This window comes from Schistocerca americana, chromosome 7 (assembly GCF_021461395.2).
Source record: "Schistocerca americana isolate TAMUIC-IGC-003095 chromosome 7, iqSchAmer2.1, whole genome shotgun sequence".
Taxonomy (NCBI): domain Eukaryota; kingdom Metazoa; phylum Arthropoda; class Insecta; order Orthoptera; family Acrididae; genus Schistocerca; species Schistocerca americana.
The window spans coordinates 391,557,427-391,576,877 of NC_060125.1; the positions used below are offsets into that span (position 1 = coordinate 391,557,427).

The following is a 19,451-nucleotide window of genomic DNA, read 5'->3' on the forward strand; positions in this document are numbered from 1 at the left end:
TTCCCCTTGGCAGTTATTTATTGTAAGGGTAGAGTGATACAATATGTTTTCTCTTGCACTGAACGTCGCTCTCTGCAATACTTAGAGGCTACGGTTGTGAATTTTCTGGAGCAATTTATTTGTGAGTGAGTCATATACATCTCTTCCTGCTTTATATTATCCCTGATACCGTTCGGAGTCGGGTAATGCTCTTTACACAACAATACCCGCAAACTTTACTTCATTTTGACGTTACGTGCAATATTGACGAACGCATGATCGGCTATCGACATTGTGACAAGGAAGAATATGAATATTATTGCTCCTCCATTCAATCGCAGCAATTTAAGTTGTCCTCTTAGGTTCCTCCCTAACCGCACACTCGCAAGTCGCTACATATTCGTAAATAAAGAGACAGATATTTGTGAGAAGAAAAAATACAAATTTTATTGCAGCTCGTTTTAGCCGCAGCATTTAATGTTGTACTCTTTATTCCCTGCCTAATCACACCCTCGGAAAACGCCACACATCCGTAAATAAACAGCGAAATATTTGTGATAAGGAAGACTTTGTGCTCTGACGGCAAAGACTACCAAATCCACCGGTTAGTCCCTGAACCGTTAGGGGTAAAACTCAATGGGACCCGGGGCAAGTAAGACTAGCAACCTGCTTCCCTGGTACTTTAAATATGATGCTGGGAACAATCAGAGCAAAATGTCTCGGACCTTTGGAGGTGACGGAGTCCCACCTCTAATTGACAAACCAGGGACTCCTTAGATACGACTCGGCAAACGAATGGTAACGAGATGGGGAGCTATTAATATCAATGGGGGATAGTCTGGGAAGAAGGTAGAGCTGGCAGAGGCTGCAAGTAAGATGTGGTTGGACGTTTTAGCTGTTAGTGACATTCGGGTAAGGGGTGAGAAAGAAGAGGAAGTGGGAGAACACAAGGTCTACCTGTCAGGAGTCAAAGCAGGAATAGCACAATGGGATGTAGGGCTTTACATCAGGAAAGAAATGGAACCGAGCGTGGTTGCAATAAGGTATGTAAACGAACGACTGATGTGGATAGATTTGACAGTGTCTAGCAAGAAAATTAGGATTTTGTCAGTATATTCGCATTGTGAAGGGACAGATCAAGATAAGATGGATAGTTTTTATGACGCGCTCAATGATGAAGTTGTTAGAGTAAAGGACAAGGGCAGTGTTCTGATCACGGGTGATTTTAATGCCAGCATTGGAAATCGAACAGAAGGGAATGAAAAGGTTATGGGTAAATTTGGAGAGGATATGGAGGCCAACAGGAACGGGAAACAACTCTTGGATTTCTGTGCCAGTATGGAATTAGTAATCACAAACTCCTTTTTTAAACATAAGAACATTCACTGGTATACTTGGGAAGGCAGGGGAACCAGATCTGTCATTGACTATATAATAACAGATCAGGAATTCAGGAAGGCTGTGAAGGACACACGTGTATTCAGGGGATTCTTTGAAGACACTGATCACTATTTAATCTGCAGTGAAATTGGTATTGTGAGGCCGAAAGTGCAGGAGGTCAGGTCCATATGTAGGAGGATAAGAGTGGAGAGACTTCAGGATAAGGAAATCAGGCACAAGTACATACAAGTACATATAAGTACATCACAGTGATCTCAGAAAGGTACCAGTTAGTTGAATGTAGTCAATTACAGTCATTGGAAAAGGAATGGACAAGGTACAGGGACACAGTACTAGATGTGGCTAAATAATGTCTTGGAACAGTAGTGTGTAAAGGTAGGATGAGGCAAACAGCTTGGTGGAATGACACAGTCAAGGCAGCTTGAAAAGGAAAAAGAAGACGTATCAAAAATGGCCACATACTAGAACTCAGGTACACAGAGAGAGTTATGTTGAAGAAAGAAACAAAGCCAAACAGATAATTGCAGCATCCAAGAAGAAATCTTGGGAATACTTTGGAAACAGGTTGGAGACTTTGGGTCAAGCTGCTGGAAAACCAGTCTGGAGTATAATTAGCAGTCTTCGAAAGGGACGTAAGAAGGAAATAACAAGTATTTTGGACAGGTCAGGAAAACTGCTGGTGAATCCTGTTGATGCCTTGGGCAGATGGAGGGAATACTTTGAAGAGTTGCTCAATGTAGGTGAAAATACGATCAGTAATGTTTCAGATTTCGAAGTACAATGGGATAGGAATGATGATGGAAATGGGATCACATTTGAGGAAGTGGAGAAAATGGTCAGTAGATTGCAGTGCAATAAAGCGGCTGGGGTGGATGAAATTAAGTCGGAACTCATCAAATACAGTGGAATGTCAGGTCTTAAATGGCTACACAGGATAATTGAAATGGCGTGGGAGTCGGGACAGGTTCCATCAGACTGGACGAAAGCAGTAATCACATCAATCTTTAAACATGGAAACAGAAAAGATTGTATCAACTACAGAGGTATCTCTTTAATCAGCGTTGTGGGTAAAATCTTCTCAGGTATTGTTGAAAGGAAAGTGCAAGTATTAGATGAGGACAAATTGGATGAAAATCAGTGTGGGTTTAGGCCTCTTAGAGGTTGTCTGGACCAGATCTTTAGCTTACGGCAAATAATGGAGAAGTGTTATGAGTGGAACAGAGAATTGTATCTATGCTTTATAGATCTAGAAAAGGCATATGACCGGGTTCCTAGGAGGAAGTTATTGTCTGTTCTACGAGATTATGGAATAGGAGGCAAACTTCTGCAAGCAATTAAAGGTCTTTACATAGAGAGTCAGGCAGCAGTTAGAGTTGACGGTAAATTGGGTTCATGGTTCAGAGTAGTTTCAGGGGTAAGACAAGGCTGCAACTTGGCTCCGCTGTTGTTCATATTATTTATGGATCATATGTTGAAAACAATAGACTGGCTGGGTGAGATTGAGATATGTGAACACAAAATATGCAGTCTCGCATACGTGATGGCAGATTCGATTGAAAGTTTGCAAAGTCATATTTCAGAGCTAGATCAGAAATGCAAGGGCTGTGGTATGAAGATTAGCATCTCCAAAACGAAAGTAATGCCAGTGGGAAAGAGATATAAACGGATTGAGTGCCACATAGGAGGAACAAAGTTAGAACAGGTGGACGGTTTCAAGTACTTAGTATGCATATTCTAACAGGATGGCAACATAGTGAAAGAATTGGAAGCGAGGTGTAGCAAAGCTAATGCAGTGAGCGCTCAGCTACGATCTACTCTCTTCTGCAAGAAGGAAGTCAGTACCAAGACTAAGTTATCTGTGCACCGTTCAATCTTTCGACCAACTTTGTTGTATGGGAGCGAAAGGTGGGTGGATTCAGGTTACCTTATCAATAAGGTTGAGGTTACGGTTATGAAAGTAGCTAGGATGATTGCAGGTACTAGTAGATGGGAACAATGGCAGGAGGGTGTCCACAATGAGGAAACCAAAGAAAACCTGGGAATGAACTCTATAGATGTAGCAGTCAGGGCGAACAGGCTTCGGTGGTGGGGTCATGTTATACGCATGGGAGAAGCAAGGTTACCCAAGAGATTCATGGGTTCAGCAGTAGAGTGTAGGAGGAGTCGGGGTAGACCAAGGAGAAGGTACATGGATTCGGTTAAGAATGATTTCGAAGTAATAGGCTTAACATCAGAAGAGGCACCAATGTTAGCACTGAATAGGGGATCATGGAGGAATTTTATAAGTGGGACTATGCTCCAGACTGAACGACGAAAAGGCATGATCAGTCTTAAATGATGATGATGAGGAGGAGGAGGAGGAGGAGGAAGATTATGAATGTTAATGTTCCTCGTTTCACTCGCAGCAGTTTAAACTGTCCTCTTAGGTTCCTGTCTCTCCACACACTCTAGAGGCGGCACATATTCGGAAATATACAGCCAAATATTTGTGGAAGGAAGAATATGAATTTCATAGTCGCTCGATTCAGTCGCAGCAATTTAATCTGTCCTCTTAGGTCCCTGCCTAATCGCTAAATATTTATTTCATCCGTTCTCAGATGAGGCTGAGTGTAAATAGTATCCAATACTGCAAAACATACATGTATTAGATTCAAAAGAAAGAAGCAGAGCATGTTAAGAACGCTAATACGAAAAAAAATGCATGCAACGGGACGCGAACCAACAATTTTCGATTCCAGCAACCACGGCATTATTAATCACCCTAACACTTAACCATGCGATGTTTAATTCCCGTCTTGGTTATCATATTCTGTCTTGAATGCTTGTATCGTTGATACGTTATAGAGCGAGATTTAATTATAGTTGTGATGTGTTTGTGATAAATTTTCAATGCTCCATTGCGTTGAAGCGGCATATTGCAAATTATAAAAGAAGTGTGTTTCATTCTTAATTTGTAAGTTATTGACAATATTAACTCACTCCTATGACAGCAATTATTCAGGTAGTGCGTTCTCGCTTCCCGCGCCCGGGTTCCCGGGTTCGATTCCCGGCTGGGTCAGGGATTTTCTCTGCCTCGTGATGACTGGGTGTTGTGTGATGTCCTTAGGTTAGTTAGGTTTAAGTAGTTCTAAGTTCTAGGGAACTGATGACCATAGATGTTAAGTCCCATAGTGCTCAGAGCCATTTGAACCATTCAGGTAATGAAGGGAGACGAAAATTTAATAGTCATGGGTGACTGGAGTTCGAGAGTGGGAAAAGGGAGAGAAGGAAACATAGTAGGTGTATATGGATTGGGGGGGTAAGAAATGAAAGAGGAAGCCGTCTGGTAGAATTTTGTACAGAGCATAACTTAATCATAGCTAACACTTGGTTCAAGAATCATAAAAGAAGGCTGTATACATGGAAGAATCCTGGAGATGCTAGAAGGTATCAGATAGATTATATAATGGTAAGACAGAGATTTAGGAACCAGGTTTTAAATTGTAAGACATTTCCAGGGACAGATGTGGACTCTGACCACAATCTATTGGTTATGAACTGTAGATTAAAACTGAAGAAACTGCAAAAATGTGGGAATTTAAGGAGATGGGACTTGGATAAACTGACTAAACCAGAGGTTGTACAGAGTTTCAGGGAGAGCATAAGGGAACAATTGACAGGAATGGGGGAGAGAAATACAGTCGAAGAAGAATGGGTAGCTCTGAGGGGCGAAGTAGTGAAGGCAGCAGAGCATCAAGTAGGTAGAAAGACAAGGGCTAGTAGAAATCCTTGGGTAACATAAGAAATATTGAATTTAATTGATGAAAGGAGAAAATATAAAAATGCAGAAAATGAAGCAGGCAAAAAGGAAGAGAAACGTCTCAAAAATGAGATCGACAGGAAGTGCAAAATGGCTAAGCAGGGATGGCTAGAGGACAAATGTAAGGATGTAGAGGCTTATCTCGCTGGGAGTAAGATAGATACTGCCTACAGGAAAAATAAAGAGACCTTTGGAGATAAGAGAGCCACTTGTACGAATATCAAGAGCTCAGATGGAAACCCAGTTCTAAACAAAGAATGGAAAGCAGAAAGGTGGGAGTGTATAGAGGGTCTATATAAGGGCAATGTACTTGAGGACAATATTATGGAAATGGAATAGGATGTAGATGAAGATGAAATGGGAGATACGATACTGCGTGAACAATTTGACAGAGCACTGAAAGACCTGAGTCGAAATAAGACCCCGGGAGTAGACAACATTCCATTAGAACTACTGACGGCCTTGGAAGAGCCAGTCCTGACAAAACTCTACCATCTGGTGAGCAAGATGTATGAGACAGGTGAAATACCCTCTGACTTCAAGAAGACTATAATAATTCCAATCCCAAAGAAAGCAGGTGTTGCCAGATGTGAAAATTACCGAACTATCAGTTTAATAAGTCACAGCAGCAAAATACTAACGCGAATTCTTTACAGACGAATGGAAAAACTGGTAGAAGCCGACCTCGGGGATTCCGTAGAATGTTGGAACACGTGAGCCAATATTGACCTTACGACTTATCTTAGAAGAAAGATGAAGGAAAGGTAAACCTACGTTTCTAGCATTTGTAGACTTAGAGGAAGCTTTTGACAATGTTGACTGGAATACTCTCTTTCAAATTCTGAAGGTGGCAGGGGTAAAATGCAGGTAGCGAAAGGCTATTTACAATTTGAACAGAAACCAGATGGCAGTTATAAGAGTCGAGGGACATGAAAGGGAAGCAATGGTTGGGAAGGGAGTGAGACATGGTTGTAGCCTCTCCCCGATGTTATTCAATCTGTATATTGAGCAAGCAGTAAAGGAAAAAAAAGAAAAATCCGGAGTAGGCATTAAAATCCATGGAGAAGAAATAAAAAATTTGAGGTTCGCCGATGACATTGTAATTCTGTCAGAGACAGCAAAGAACCTGGAAGAGCAGTTAAATGGGATGGACAGTGTATTGAAAGGAGTATGTAAGATGAACATCAACAAAAGCAAAACGAGGATAATGGAATGTAGTCGAATTAAGTCGGGTGATGCTGAGGGAATTAGATTAGGAAATAAGACACTTAAAGTAGTAAATGAGCATTGCTATTTGGGGAGCAAAATAACTGATGATGGTCGAAGTAGAGAGAATATAAAATGTAGACTGGCAATGGGAAGGAAAGCGTTTCTGAAGAAGAGAAATTTGTTAACATCGAGTATAGATTTAAGTGTAAGGAAGTCATTTCTGAAAGTATTTGTGTGGAGCGTAGCCATGTATGGAAGTGGAACATGGACGATAAATAGTTTGGACAAGAAGAGAGTAGAAGCTTTCGAAACGTGGTGCTACAGAAGAATGCTGAAGATTAGATGGGTAGATCACATAACTAATGAGGAGGTATTGAATAGAATTGGGGAGAAGCGGAGTTTGTGGCACAACTTGACAAGAAGAAGGGACCGGTTGGTAGGACATGTTCTGAGGCATCAAGGGATCACAAATTTATCATTGGAGGGCAGCGTGGAGGGTAAAAATCGTAGAGGGAGACCAAGAGATGAATAAACTATGCAGATTCAGAAGGATGTAGATTGCAGCAAGTACTGGGAGATGAAGAAGCTTGCACAGGATAAATCATGACGTGACATTATATTATCGCAATAATTGTAACAAATCGTTCCAAGAATTATGTGTTTTTGTAAATCTCTGATACGTGCACATGAGATCTTGAGAGAGACGGGTATCGAATGCTAAGAAAAGTAGATAGCCGATCGTTTTGTGTGTGACATCAAAATGACGTCGCGTTTGCGTAAATCGTTACGAATCAAGTGTTACCCCTCAGAAACTTTAATGTTGCTCATCATTCGTTACTTATAATCGTGAGTGGCTGAAACATGGCGGTAAAAACAGAAAGGAGGTGTCACTATGTTACGAACTTTAAGCCGATGTCCGCCATCTTAACCAGCCCAAAACATAAGGTTCACTGCGCTAATACTTCCCCGTGACGTCACTCAGACACGCCCGTGCCCAATTTCGACAGTGTTGGGTGCGTTGATTCTGTGGAGACGTAGTTGTTTCATCAAAAATGCCAGCTTGTATTGTTTACGGGTGTACTAATCGATCCGATCGTAATCTAAAGCTTTAAGGAATCACATTTCATTCATAACTGGAGCTAATCAAGCAATATTTTCTTTTGTATACATGAATTATTGTTGAAATGTTTACTTTTACTGTAGTGGTTTTATTTCTACCATCCGACTTCAGACTTGCCTTACTTCATTTTGTGTCCGTTCTTTTCTTTTCTGTGTTGTTTATTGCCTTGCAACTCGCAAATGCTCCGACATCCAAGCCACACTGTCTTAACGGTCTCGATCCGCACAACACACGGCTACGTAACCGCGCTGATTGTTGGTGCAGCACCTGATGCCCAAAATTCCTCTCGCCTATTATTATTCACATTATTATAGCTGTTCACATTTTCTTACCCTTCAAAAAGAGTGTGGCAGCTGTCATGTATGTGTGAGCTTTTGTGAATGTGTATGTGTGCTGTGCTTCCTTTCTGAAGAAGGCTTTGGCTGATTTATGTGAACACACTTCTCGTCGTGCCTGCGTTGTGCTAGGCGTGTGAATAGCAATCTATCCGTTTTATACTATATTTATTCACTCGTGAAGTTTGTTGTAAAGAATCTACTGCACTTCAAGAGGAACGATGATGTATATAATTACAATACTAAAAGAAAAAATGATATTCATTGCGCCACATTAAGTTAGCCTGTAGCACGAGCAGGGGTTTACAATGCTGCAACCAAAAGTTTTGATTACTGACGCATTGATATAACGCCTGACACACAGCCACGCAAAATTTAAAACTAAACTGAAAACGTTTCTACTTGATAACATATATACACGGAAGAGTATCTGTTACTGTAATGTGTAAGTGGTGACTTATTTATTTATTTATTTACGTCCTGAATCTTTGTGGTACATATACCATACCTTAGATGTTGGACAAAATGACATTACATTAATATACTGTTACACTGATTGTATACATTACATTTATAAATTGTTACATTTTTATATTGCTATATTGTTACATTACATTTTTATATTGTTACAACCAAAATTAACTTATTTTTCAAGATACTGTGTTACTGAGTAAAAACAGTTTTCCAAGAGGTATGATGTTACAGATTTTTTAAAGCTATGGATTTTGTTTGTGACCTTTAGATTACTTGGTAGCTTATTAAACAAATGTGAACCTGAGTGATATACACCTTTCTTGAACAGTGTGGTGTAACAATGATGTCTGTGTATGTCAGTATTTGTCCTTGTATGGTGTTCATGTACAGATTTATTTTGAATAAATACATTTCCATTTTTTAGCATGCTTTTATTTAGGAACATTACAACTTATAGTATATAGATACATGGTAGGGATAGAATCCCCAGTTCTTTAAAGAATGGTTTGCATGATTTTCGGCTGTTGGCATTTTTCATTATCCTCACAATCTTTTTTTGTTTCCGGAATGTGGTTATGCTATGAGGAGAATTTCCCCAGAATATGATGCCATATCTCTATGGGGAGTGTATGCAAGCGTAATACACTGCTCTAACTGTTTCAGGACTTGTGTTGTTCCATATAATCCTCATCGCATAAGTCATTTTGGATAGTTTAGAATTTAATGAAGTGATGTGGGAATTCCATTTAAGATTGTCTTGTAAGTAGATGCCAAGAAATTTTGTTTCAGTGACACTGTTAATTCTTTGGTTTTCCATTGACATGTTTGGTTTTAATGGGTTTTTATTTTGTTGTGTATGGAAGTGTAAGACGACTGTTTTTTGAGGGTTTATCAGTAATTTATTCCTCATAAACCACTCTGAGACATTTTCACTTGTGACTCTAGCATTTAAACTTAGAGCCATTTCATTTTCACCTTCAATAAATATGCTTGTGTCATCTGCAAATAGCACTGGTTCGGAGTGTTGAACGTGTAGGGGGAAGTCGTTTATGAAAATTAGGAAGAGAAAGGGACCTAAAATTGAGCCTTGTGGTACACTGTGGGTTAATGTGGAAGGTTTCCATTGATAAGCTTGGAGTTCGTTTTTTCCCATGTGTTTTACCTCTGTTATCTGAGAGCGATTTTCTAGGTAGGATTTCAGCCACTCGTGGGGCAGGCCTCTTACACCATACCACTCTAACTTTCTTAGGAGAATTTCATGGTCTACTAGATCAAATGCTTTTGTTAAATCCAGGAAAATCCCCGAAACATTTTTGTGACTATCCACTGAATTTAAAATACGATTTATGAGGCTAAAAGTGGCTGTTTCAGTACTGCACTGAGGCCCGAAGCCATGCTGACATCCTGAAATCATGTTTTTTTGTTAAAGAAATCAGTTAGTTGTAGCAGAACTAGTTTTTCAATGATTTTTGAAAAACCTGATAGGAGTGACACAGGCCTATAGTTGACCACCTGCTGCCGATCGCCCTTTTTGTAAAGGGGTACAACTTTCGCAGTTTTTAACTGTTGTGAGAAAATACCACTTGATAGTGAAGAATTTCATATATCTAGCAGTGGTGCGAGTATCTGTTCAGCTGATACTTTTATAATATAGTCTGGCACATCGTCGACTCCGGCTGAATATATACTTTTTAATGACTTTATGCTGTTTAACAGTTCTTCCCTACTTATTGGTCAGAGGAACATGGATGTATTTGTTACACTATTTCCAGAAATTTCCTGTAATATTTTGTTTGGTGTTTTTCCCATTTGTTCCTTCGCTAACTCACGAGCAATATTGGTGTAGTAAGAATTGAAGTGGTTAGCAATTAATTTTGGATCAGTGATCTTGCTGCCCACCTGTGACAATACAATATTTTTGTGTGTTTCCACCTTTCCAGTAAGTCTCTGTACCGTATTCCACATTGTCTTAGCTTTGTTTGATGATTCTATAATAAGTTTGTCATTTTCCCTTAATTTTGCTTCCCTTATTACACGACAGAGATAACTTGCATTTTTTGAAGTAGTGAGCAAATTCAGGGCTGCTATCTGTTTTTGATAGTGCAAAAAGTTCTCTTTTTCTTCTACATGATACTTTGATCCCTGATGTAATCCAAGTTTTGGGTTTGCTGGCGCCTTTACAAATTATTTTCTTTTTTGGAAATGCAATTTCGGAACAATGTCTGTAAATTTCCATGAAATTATCCAGCTTTTCATCTGTGTTGTAACTGTTGTAGATTTTATTCCACGAGTGGGTACTTAGCATATGTTTGAAGTGCTCAATATTTTGCATGCTGAATTCTCTCTTGTAGATAACACTTCCATTCCTAGACAAATCAACACTTCCGCATATGGCAAGTAGCTGTGCATTGTGGTCACTGTAGCCGGTATTACAGTTTTCTGAGGTGTGCATGTCAGTGTTTACAAAGATCGGATCAGTAAGTGTAGCACTAGTTTTTGTTATGTTTGTAGGAGAGTTTATTTTAGTGCACACATTATATTCTTGAATAATATTAAGGAATTTTTCTCTTTGGTGGCTGTGTGTTAAGAGGTCAATATTAAAATCGCCACACAGAACTATAGTTCTGCAAGTATTTTTAAGTTTCCCTAGTGCAAGGTCAAGTTTTTTAAAGATCCTAAGTGATTTACACAGTCTATTATCTTATAGTCTATGTTTTTACATAGACTGACATCTGCCCATCTTTAACTGAAGAACGTAAATCCTAATAAATAATCAGCATGGAGGCATACTTACAACAACAAAAAATTGATGTCAATATAATTATAATAACTCATTCCATATCATTATGATTTATCATGAAAATGTTACATGGAACATGAAACTAAGTAATTGACAATTGGTGTATCACTTATATACTTTGAAAACCTCAAAATGAAATTCAAAAGTACAATCGAGCAGATGATCAAAGTAGATGTACATTCAAATTGTGCTATGTTTGGTTTTTCCTGAAAAACTGACAATTACTGATGAGAAATATTCTGGGAAAAGAAGCAAATAAACTACTGTTGGAAAGAAAGGCCTACATCGTATACAAGTTAGGCTATCATTACTGAAAAGTTATTCACATACATGTTAAAGCAAAATATCCATCTTAAGGGGTCTTAAGCGTTTGGTGTCTTTATATGACCCACCTGTCACAAAATGGAAACCACTGAAAATCAAAAATTTTTATCTGTAACGGTTATCTACAACTTCGAGCTACTTATCTTCATAAACGCCAGTCTGACTTAGACATTTGTCGGTGCGTTGTACGAACTTTCCAATACCCTCACCATAGAATTCAGCCCCCAGTGCTGTCCACCAATTCTCTACGCTGGTCTGCAGCTTGTTGACTGTGTCAAAATTTTGTCTTCATAGCTTAGATGAAAATCAGAGGGAACCAATTACGGGCTGTATTGCGGCGATGAAACACTTCCCATCGGAAACGCTGCAGGAGCATCTTCAGTGCCCCTGCAGAATGCGGCTGAAACTTGCCTTGAAGAAGGAAATGCTTCATAGTTATGGTATGCAGGCAGCATAGCTTCAGGCGAAAATTCTCACTGGGCTCTCGTAGTTGGCGGGAGACACTGTAGTTGTAGGCATATTTACGCGCTCACTGTGCACTCGGAACTGAAAAGAGTGACATGATGCGATCGACAGGAGTACTAGCGAAACTGCCCAACACATCTATGGAAAACTTCATCGGATTTTAGAGACATAGCCCTCGTAAAAAAAAAAAAAAAAAAAAAAAAAAAAAAAAAAAAAAAAAAAAAAAAAAAAATTCGTGCAGCACGCAAAAGGCGTTTTTCTTTTGGACTACTGTAATTTGCTTTACTGTGTTTCCTAAAAAATGCACCGTAGTGGTACCCCGGGACTTATTTTCATCTTCTAAAAATCCAATGTGGTACAAGAACTGCTTCGAGGGACACGTTATGAGAGATTCACAGAAAACAGGTTGGAGGAAATCCCACGCGCCGACGCATTAAAGTAATCCAGGAAATGGTTAAATTGGACAGGCTTGAGTGTGATGGCATGACCAATTATACAATACGTCACCTATACCGTTTTGTAATGACTCATGGCCAAACTGAGAAACTTTTAAGGAGGTTTTTCACCACGGGGGAATGTTGTAGGGTTCTAATTATCAGTGAGAGGTTTCACTTGGATATGGGACACCATAATAAACTTGTGAGTTCTCTTCCTCCCCGAAATGAAGCCATTATCAAGGCTAGAGGTGGCGGTACAAGGTATTAGCATCATGATTATGAGGACGTCCGGCTTGCACGAACGTAAAGGTCACTTAAATGTTGCTCGCAATTTAAACTGAAAGAGTCTTATTAATAAAGATCCTAACTGCAACAACTACGTTCTTGTGACAAGAAACAGAAGCAGTACGGAGTGAACTACAAAACAGTAACAAAGCAGACAAAAACGGCTACTTCCCACAATACTGCAAGGTAATCAACAAACGACTTCAGCCAATACACGCTTAGACAGCCCATCAACTAACATATACTGAACACAGTATAGTGGTCCATGCATCAGCTGAACGCGTTGGTCTTGCGAACAAATGCTCAGGAAGAGCGCATGTTGTTAATGTTGTGCTCGACTGCCGGGCCGACTGCCAGAAGACGGCCTGGCAACAATCCAGCCACGTCCCACGCCCAGCTGCTCCAGTCTCTCTCCCTCTCTCTCTCCACCATTCATCTACCAATCTATCCTCCTCCGCCAGCTAATTCTGTTGCTCATGCTCATGATACAGTTATTACAATCATTTAATGTAGGCTTTCACGGCTGTTACTGACTTCCAGCCCGTGGTCCATGTATAAAACTTGCTCCTAACGTTTCATCTCCGACTTGTGGAGACATCTTCAGAGGTAAAGCGGCGAACTGCAACAAGAATTGGAGGGAGCACCGAATGTATAGTACCTGTGTAGAAGGCACCACAGCCCATCACATGACGTCGGCTAAGAGATTGTCTCTGGTATTGCCAACATTCTCAATTGAAAGTAATCGATCATCCTTATTACAGTTGTAACGTTGACATCCAAATTTTATTTAATTTATCGCTTTCCTCTTTTCTGTTAAAATTATTACGGTTTTTGTAAATCTCCACAGCCCCTCTATAAATGCGCGCATGATAATGCGATGTTTTCTATATGATGCTCGTCTCAGTGAATTTTATTTCATGATCACCCGCTTGGTAAACATATTCCGACATGGCTGATTTGTCCGTATGTCCCAGGCGGCAATTCCTTCCGTGTTCAACCAGACGGGTGTTAACACTTCTTTTCGTGGTACCAACGCTATGGTCGCAGGTTCGAATCCTGCCGCGGGCATGGATGTGTGTGATGTCCTTAGGTTACCATTTTGAACCGTGGTACCAAAATAAACCAGTCCACAGGTACGTCGGCCAACACCTATCAGCCGGGAAGTTTTAAGTGAAATAATTACAACGACATAATTCGAAACGTTTATAGCTGTGTAATTGTGTATTGGAAGTGATTGCAAGAATACTCACAGTAGTGGCTCTCAGACGAGGGAACAGCGTGGTGGCATCGAAGTAGAGTCGTTGGTCCACAACCACCCTCTTGGCTGGATCCTTCGGGTACAGAGAGTCGTCCTTCCCGTACTTGGACACCAGGTACGTGGCGATTGCGTGGCTGCCGCAAGTAAAGGCGTCATTAGCACCATGAGATTAAAACTGGCAAGTAGAAATGCATTGCGGTTCGGGATGGAGTATGAATGTTGGGAACATTTTGGAACTGTCCCTAAGCTGATACAGAAGGATGCTTCTCTAAAATTTAATTTAATCAGGCACAGCTTAAGCACATACTATTCTATCATTGATGAAATTTTTAATCGACTTGCCAATTTATCCAAAAATATTTATTTTTATTGATTTATTAAGCATACATCCAGAAAACAGCATTACAGTAATTCATTTCTGACAGACTGTGGCAGTGTGTCAATTGACAGCAACGTTACACTCCTACTGCAAAAAAAAAAAAAAAAAGAAAAAAAAATGACGTGATGCTAAGTGAATACAGTCTTTACGCGAATATATGTATGGGTCTCGATCCTTCAGCACAAGCAGAACAAGTTTCGATTATTTTGAGTCAAATCTAATGGATTCCCCGTGGCAATACCAATAAAATTCCTATTTTATACTGTATGTGCCTTGAAGGAAATGAAGGAGCTACATTGGTGGTCAAGCCATCGACTTCACATCTTACACAAGAACTGTGGTGACAGGATGTGTTAATTCTCCCTATCAGGGTACCGGGGTCCATATTCCCGGTACACGTTACTTTGTAAGCAAAATTCCCAACTGCCAGCGACGTCAATAAGCACAATACTTTCTTAAATATATGTCCTACCGTAAATAACTTTCAGTTAAGCGCCTCTGCATGTCACACTTGCACTAAAGCCTGAAGTGTAGACGTGTAGAAAGGTGTCAGATTTAAGGTTAGCCATGTATTCTGAATTTACTGCTTTTTATGGGAAATTAGCTACCGGGACTGTATTGTGATGTTCATTGCGGAAGATAAACTATGAGTTAGTATTAAAAATTATGAATTACAATAAATAGAAATATCTACATAAATGTACAATACACAGTTACGAGCCAAAACATTATGAAAGGAGAAGATGAAAAATTAAAATCTATAGTTTTAAATGTCGTCCCGTCAAGAAACTGAGATGTTTTGGACTACACGTATTACTTGAGTAAAAATGAAACACATACTGCAGGATCTCCAATATGCTTGCGCGTGCGTGTTTGCGTTTGGGTGTGTGTGTATGTGTATGTATGTGTGTGTGTGTGTGTGTGTGTGTGTGTGTGTGTGTGTGTGTGCGGCGCATTTCCCAAATTAGTCCGGGAGGAATGTAATTAGAAATCATTCAGGCAGCGTGGCTAGTTCATCCTGTAAAAAAAAGATGAGCCAGTCACTCTGATAACACGTTAAAACCCTAGCCCTAATTTTACAGGGAATAAATCAGACATTCCTGGGAACCTTAAAAGTCGTATCACGTATCGTCAGCTAAAACAGAGGGCATATCAGCTGGTAAACTAATTTCTCCCCTCTTGTCAGAATATAAAATACATTCTAAGACGAAGAAAAAGACACACTACGAAGGAATTATCCGAATGGGACGGAAACTGGTAAATATAATGTACATATAGAGACAAACAAATGACTAAAATTGCAGGAAAACTGAAGAGAAAGAGCTTTCCAAACTGAGAAAGTCAGTAAGACGTTGGTCCACCTTTGGCCATTATGCAAGCAATTACTCGACTTGATACTGATTGACAAAGTTATTGGATGTCCTCCTGTGGGATACCGTGCCGCATTCCGTCCAACTGACGCGTTAGCTTTCCAAAATCCCGAGCTGTTTGGTGTGCCTGGCTGATGAAGCTCCAAACGTTCTCGGGACAGATTCGGCGACCTTGCTGACCAAGGCAGGATTGGACGTGCACGAAGACAACCTGTATATGCATGCATTAATTTGCTGTAATATAGCCTCAGGATGACTTGCTATGAAGAGCAACAAAACAGTACGTAGAATATCGTCAACGTACCGCTATGCTGTGAGGGTGACGCGGGTAACAACCCGAGGGGTACCAGTTGTCAGGCCGTATGCTGGGCAAAAGTCAGGTTATCACACTGCTGTCGACCGAGTGAGATGGCGCAGTAGTTAGCACACTGAACTCGCAGTCGGGAGAACAACTATTCAAACCCGCGTCCGGCTACCCTGGTTTAAGTATTCCGTTATTTCCTAAATTCCGGGATTGTTCCTTTGACAGGGCACGGCCGACTTCCTTCCCCATCCTTCCCTAATCTGATGGGACCGATGATCTCGCTGTTTGGTCCCTTCCCCCCAATCAACCAACCACCACTGACCGGAGGGGTGCACAAAGTGAAAAGATAGTGAACAACAAAAAAGTGCAAGTGACACTGATTCGTGAACAGCCTAAGAAAAAGAGACCTTTAATTATATTGTATGACATCCCAGCGGTCACAGGTGCAAAGGCACTCAAAGATACAAGATACATGTAGATCCTTGAAGATGAACTGAGTAAGGAAAGCTTCGAAAGCGGCTTTGCAGTATGATTCAGGTCAGGACCAAGGGGGAAGAAAAGTGGTATCAAGTTATTTAAGTGAGTCCTGAGGTTAGAACAACTCTCATGAAGCGACATAAAGTATATTTGGGTTCCGTTCGGTTACAGTGAAACACTGTCTAGTAGTGAGGGGGCGTGTTCAATGTCAAGACCTTGGTCATTGGGAAAGACATTGCGATAATCAAGTAGTAATAAGTGGACATTGTCGGGAAGAAGACCATATCAGAAAAGACTGCAATAAAATCAAACAAGAGGCAGTGTGTGTGCCTTGTAAATATAGGGGTAAAAATGCGCATGGAACAGAAACGAATGGCACACATATCAAACCCTCCTAACAAGGTAGATTTTGAGAACGGATTATGAGTAGGCGTCTCATAACAGCAGAAAGCAATGATACCATCAAGTGCCGTCTATGTAAGAAACATAAATCACCATCAGGACACCGAAAGAGCGAGGACTTTCTGGTAAAAAGTAAGTGGTAAGTACCATAGAACATAGCATGCGACACAGACTAAAGTAGAGCATCGTTCATCTACGAATAAGCAGGAAAGAAGTTTTGGGCGAAAATTCAGATCTATATGGTACAACAGAGAAGCAAGATCGCAGACGGATGCAGGAGTGACATGATATAGGCGAATAGGATTTGGTGACACAAACTGGCAGCTGTACGTATAACGCGACAGCACATATCCTGAGGAATACACTACGCTACCTACAAAAGTAAAACAAGATTCTCCAATGCAAAAAATGAATCTGCAACAAAAACAGTACGAGAGCCAGCGAGTACAGGAAACAAACATCTTCTACAAAGGAGTAAACAACAAAAACACAGACCAGAACAGATCCGCGACAGATATATGAAACCATAGAAAACGTTATGCAACTCACTAGACTCCGAGACCCGAAGACGTTTATTACAGCGTTTTTTCCTGTACCAGATTTCGTAGACAGAGTCCATCTCAGAGTAAACAATCTGCGAATATAAGTGGAAAAGCTGTAGAAGTTACTGAAGCAGGTTTCTGTCAGAAGAAATGAATCATTTTCCTTAGACGCTTTGTACAAGCATATTGTGATGACGCATGGTCGTACAGCATGCGATTACAGGCGAGTAGGACAAGACTGCCGAATATATACGCGTCACCCATAATGGAGATAAAGATAGGATAGCTTAACGCCAGGAGAAGTGTCAGCGTATTGCATGAGGCTAAGAAGAGTGGCAGAAGAGTTGCAGTTAGATGTAGTGTGCCTCCTAGAACTGTATACGAAGGTAGGAAATATCCCCAGTACGCCAATAACTGACCCTATGGCACCAATAAAAGTACTTAACAAGGCCATAACAGTGACAAAAATATCGCAGTACTGTTCGGAACATGTAATCTGTGTCGAAACGTGAAACGGAAGGGACGATTGCATCCTGGTTTCCAGGTATTTTCAATTTAGTGATGAGAGCGACGAGTATCTGCTAAGACTAAAGGATATTAATCACCTAGGACGAATTAAGCCTCTTATGTACTACACTGATGCAAATGAGAAGTCAGTATTGTGACGTGGCTCAAAAAAATGGTTCAAATGGCTCTGAGCACTATGGGACTTAACATCTGAGGTCATCAGTCCCCTAGAACTAAGAACTACTTAAACCTAACTAACCTAAGGACATCACACACATCCATGCCCTATGCAGGATTCGAACCTGCGACCGTAGCGGTCGCGCGGTTCCAGACTGAAGCGAATAGAACCGCTCGGCAGCACCGACCGGCTGCGACGTGACCGCCTGACTGATGGCCTTGGAAGACAACTAGAAGAGGCATTGTGGAACTGAACCTGTAGGTATTGAAGGCACCTTACAATCCGCCAACCTACGAAGGGAAGGTCGGAGCAACGTCAAATATTGACATCAGTTTAGCAAATACGGCAGGGGCGCGCCCTGTGAAAGGCTGGAAGGTTGGGAATGGAATGACTTCGAGTGACCACAATATCGCACACTATACCATCACTGGGAGGGAAATCTCAAGACGTCACAGAAAACGTGCGCATAAGGCCCAATTAAGAGATCAAGGACGCTAAGTGGGAAGAACTAAGAAGAGTTTGATAATGTAGACGTTAAAGCGCAAAAACTGACTGTGGCTATACATAGAGCAATGGATGCATGGGTACCTATCAGCGAAGCTCATTATAAAGAAGTACTTCACGCAACAAGGCCCCCGGAGTAGGCAACATTCCATTAGAACTACTGACAGCCTTGGGAGAGCCAGTCCTGACAAAACTCTACCATCTGGTGAGCAAGATGTATGAGAAAGCCGAAATAACCTCTGACTTCAAGAAGAATATAATAATTCCAATCCCAAAGAAAGAAGGTGTTGACAGATGTGAAAATTACCGAACTATCAGTTTAATAAGTCACAGCTGCAAAATAATAACGCGAATTCTTTACAGACGAATGGAAAAACTGATAGAAGCCGACCTCGGGGAAGATCAGTTTGGATTCCGTAGAATGTTGGAACACGTGAGGCAATACTGACCCTTCGACTTATCTTAGAAGAAAGATTAAGGAAAGGCAAACCTACGTTTCTAGCATTTTTAGACTTAGAGAAAGCTTTTGACAACGTTAACTGGAATACTCTCTTTCAAATTCTGAAGGTGGCAGGGGTAAAATACAGGGAGCGAAAGGTTATTTACAATTTGTACAGAAACCAGATGGCAGTTATAAGAGTCGAGGGATATGAAAGGGAAGCAGTGGTTGGGAAGAGAGTGAGACAGGGGTGTAGCCTCTCTCCGATGTTATTCAATCTGTATATTGAGCAAGCAGTAAAGGAAACAAAAGAAAAGTTCGGAGTAGGTATTAAAATCCATGGAGAAGAAATAAAAACTTTGAGGTTCGCCGATGACATTGTAATTCTGTCAGAGACAGCAAAGGACTTGGAAGAGCAGTTGAACGGAATGGACAGTGTCTTGAAAGGAGTGTAGAAAATGAA

At 40.7% G+C, this 19,451-nt stretch overlaps 1 protein-coding gene across 1 annotated transcript in view; it reads right to left on the reverse strand.

Moving 5' to 3' along the window:
* LOC124622607 (glutathione S-transferase D7-like) overlaps positions 1-19,451 on the reverse strand; it is an 82,245-nt gene that overhangs the window by 26,045 nt on the left and 36,749 nt on the right. The window contains exon 4 of the mRNA XM_047148368.1: positions 13,879-14,020. Within this exon, the coding sequence (XP_047004324.1) occupies positions 13,879-14,020 (142 nt within the window). The remainder of the gene's footprint in view (positions 1-13,878; positions 14,021-19,451) is intronic.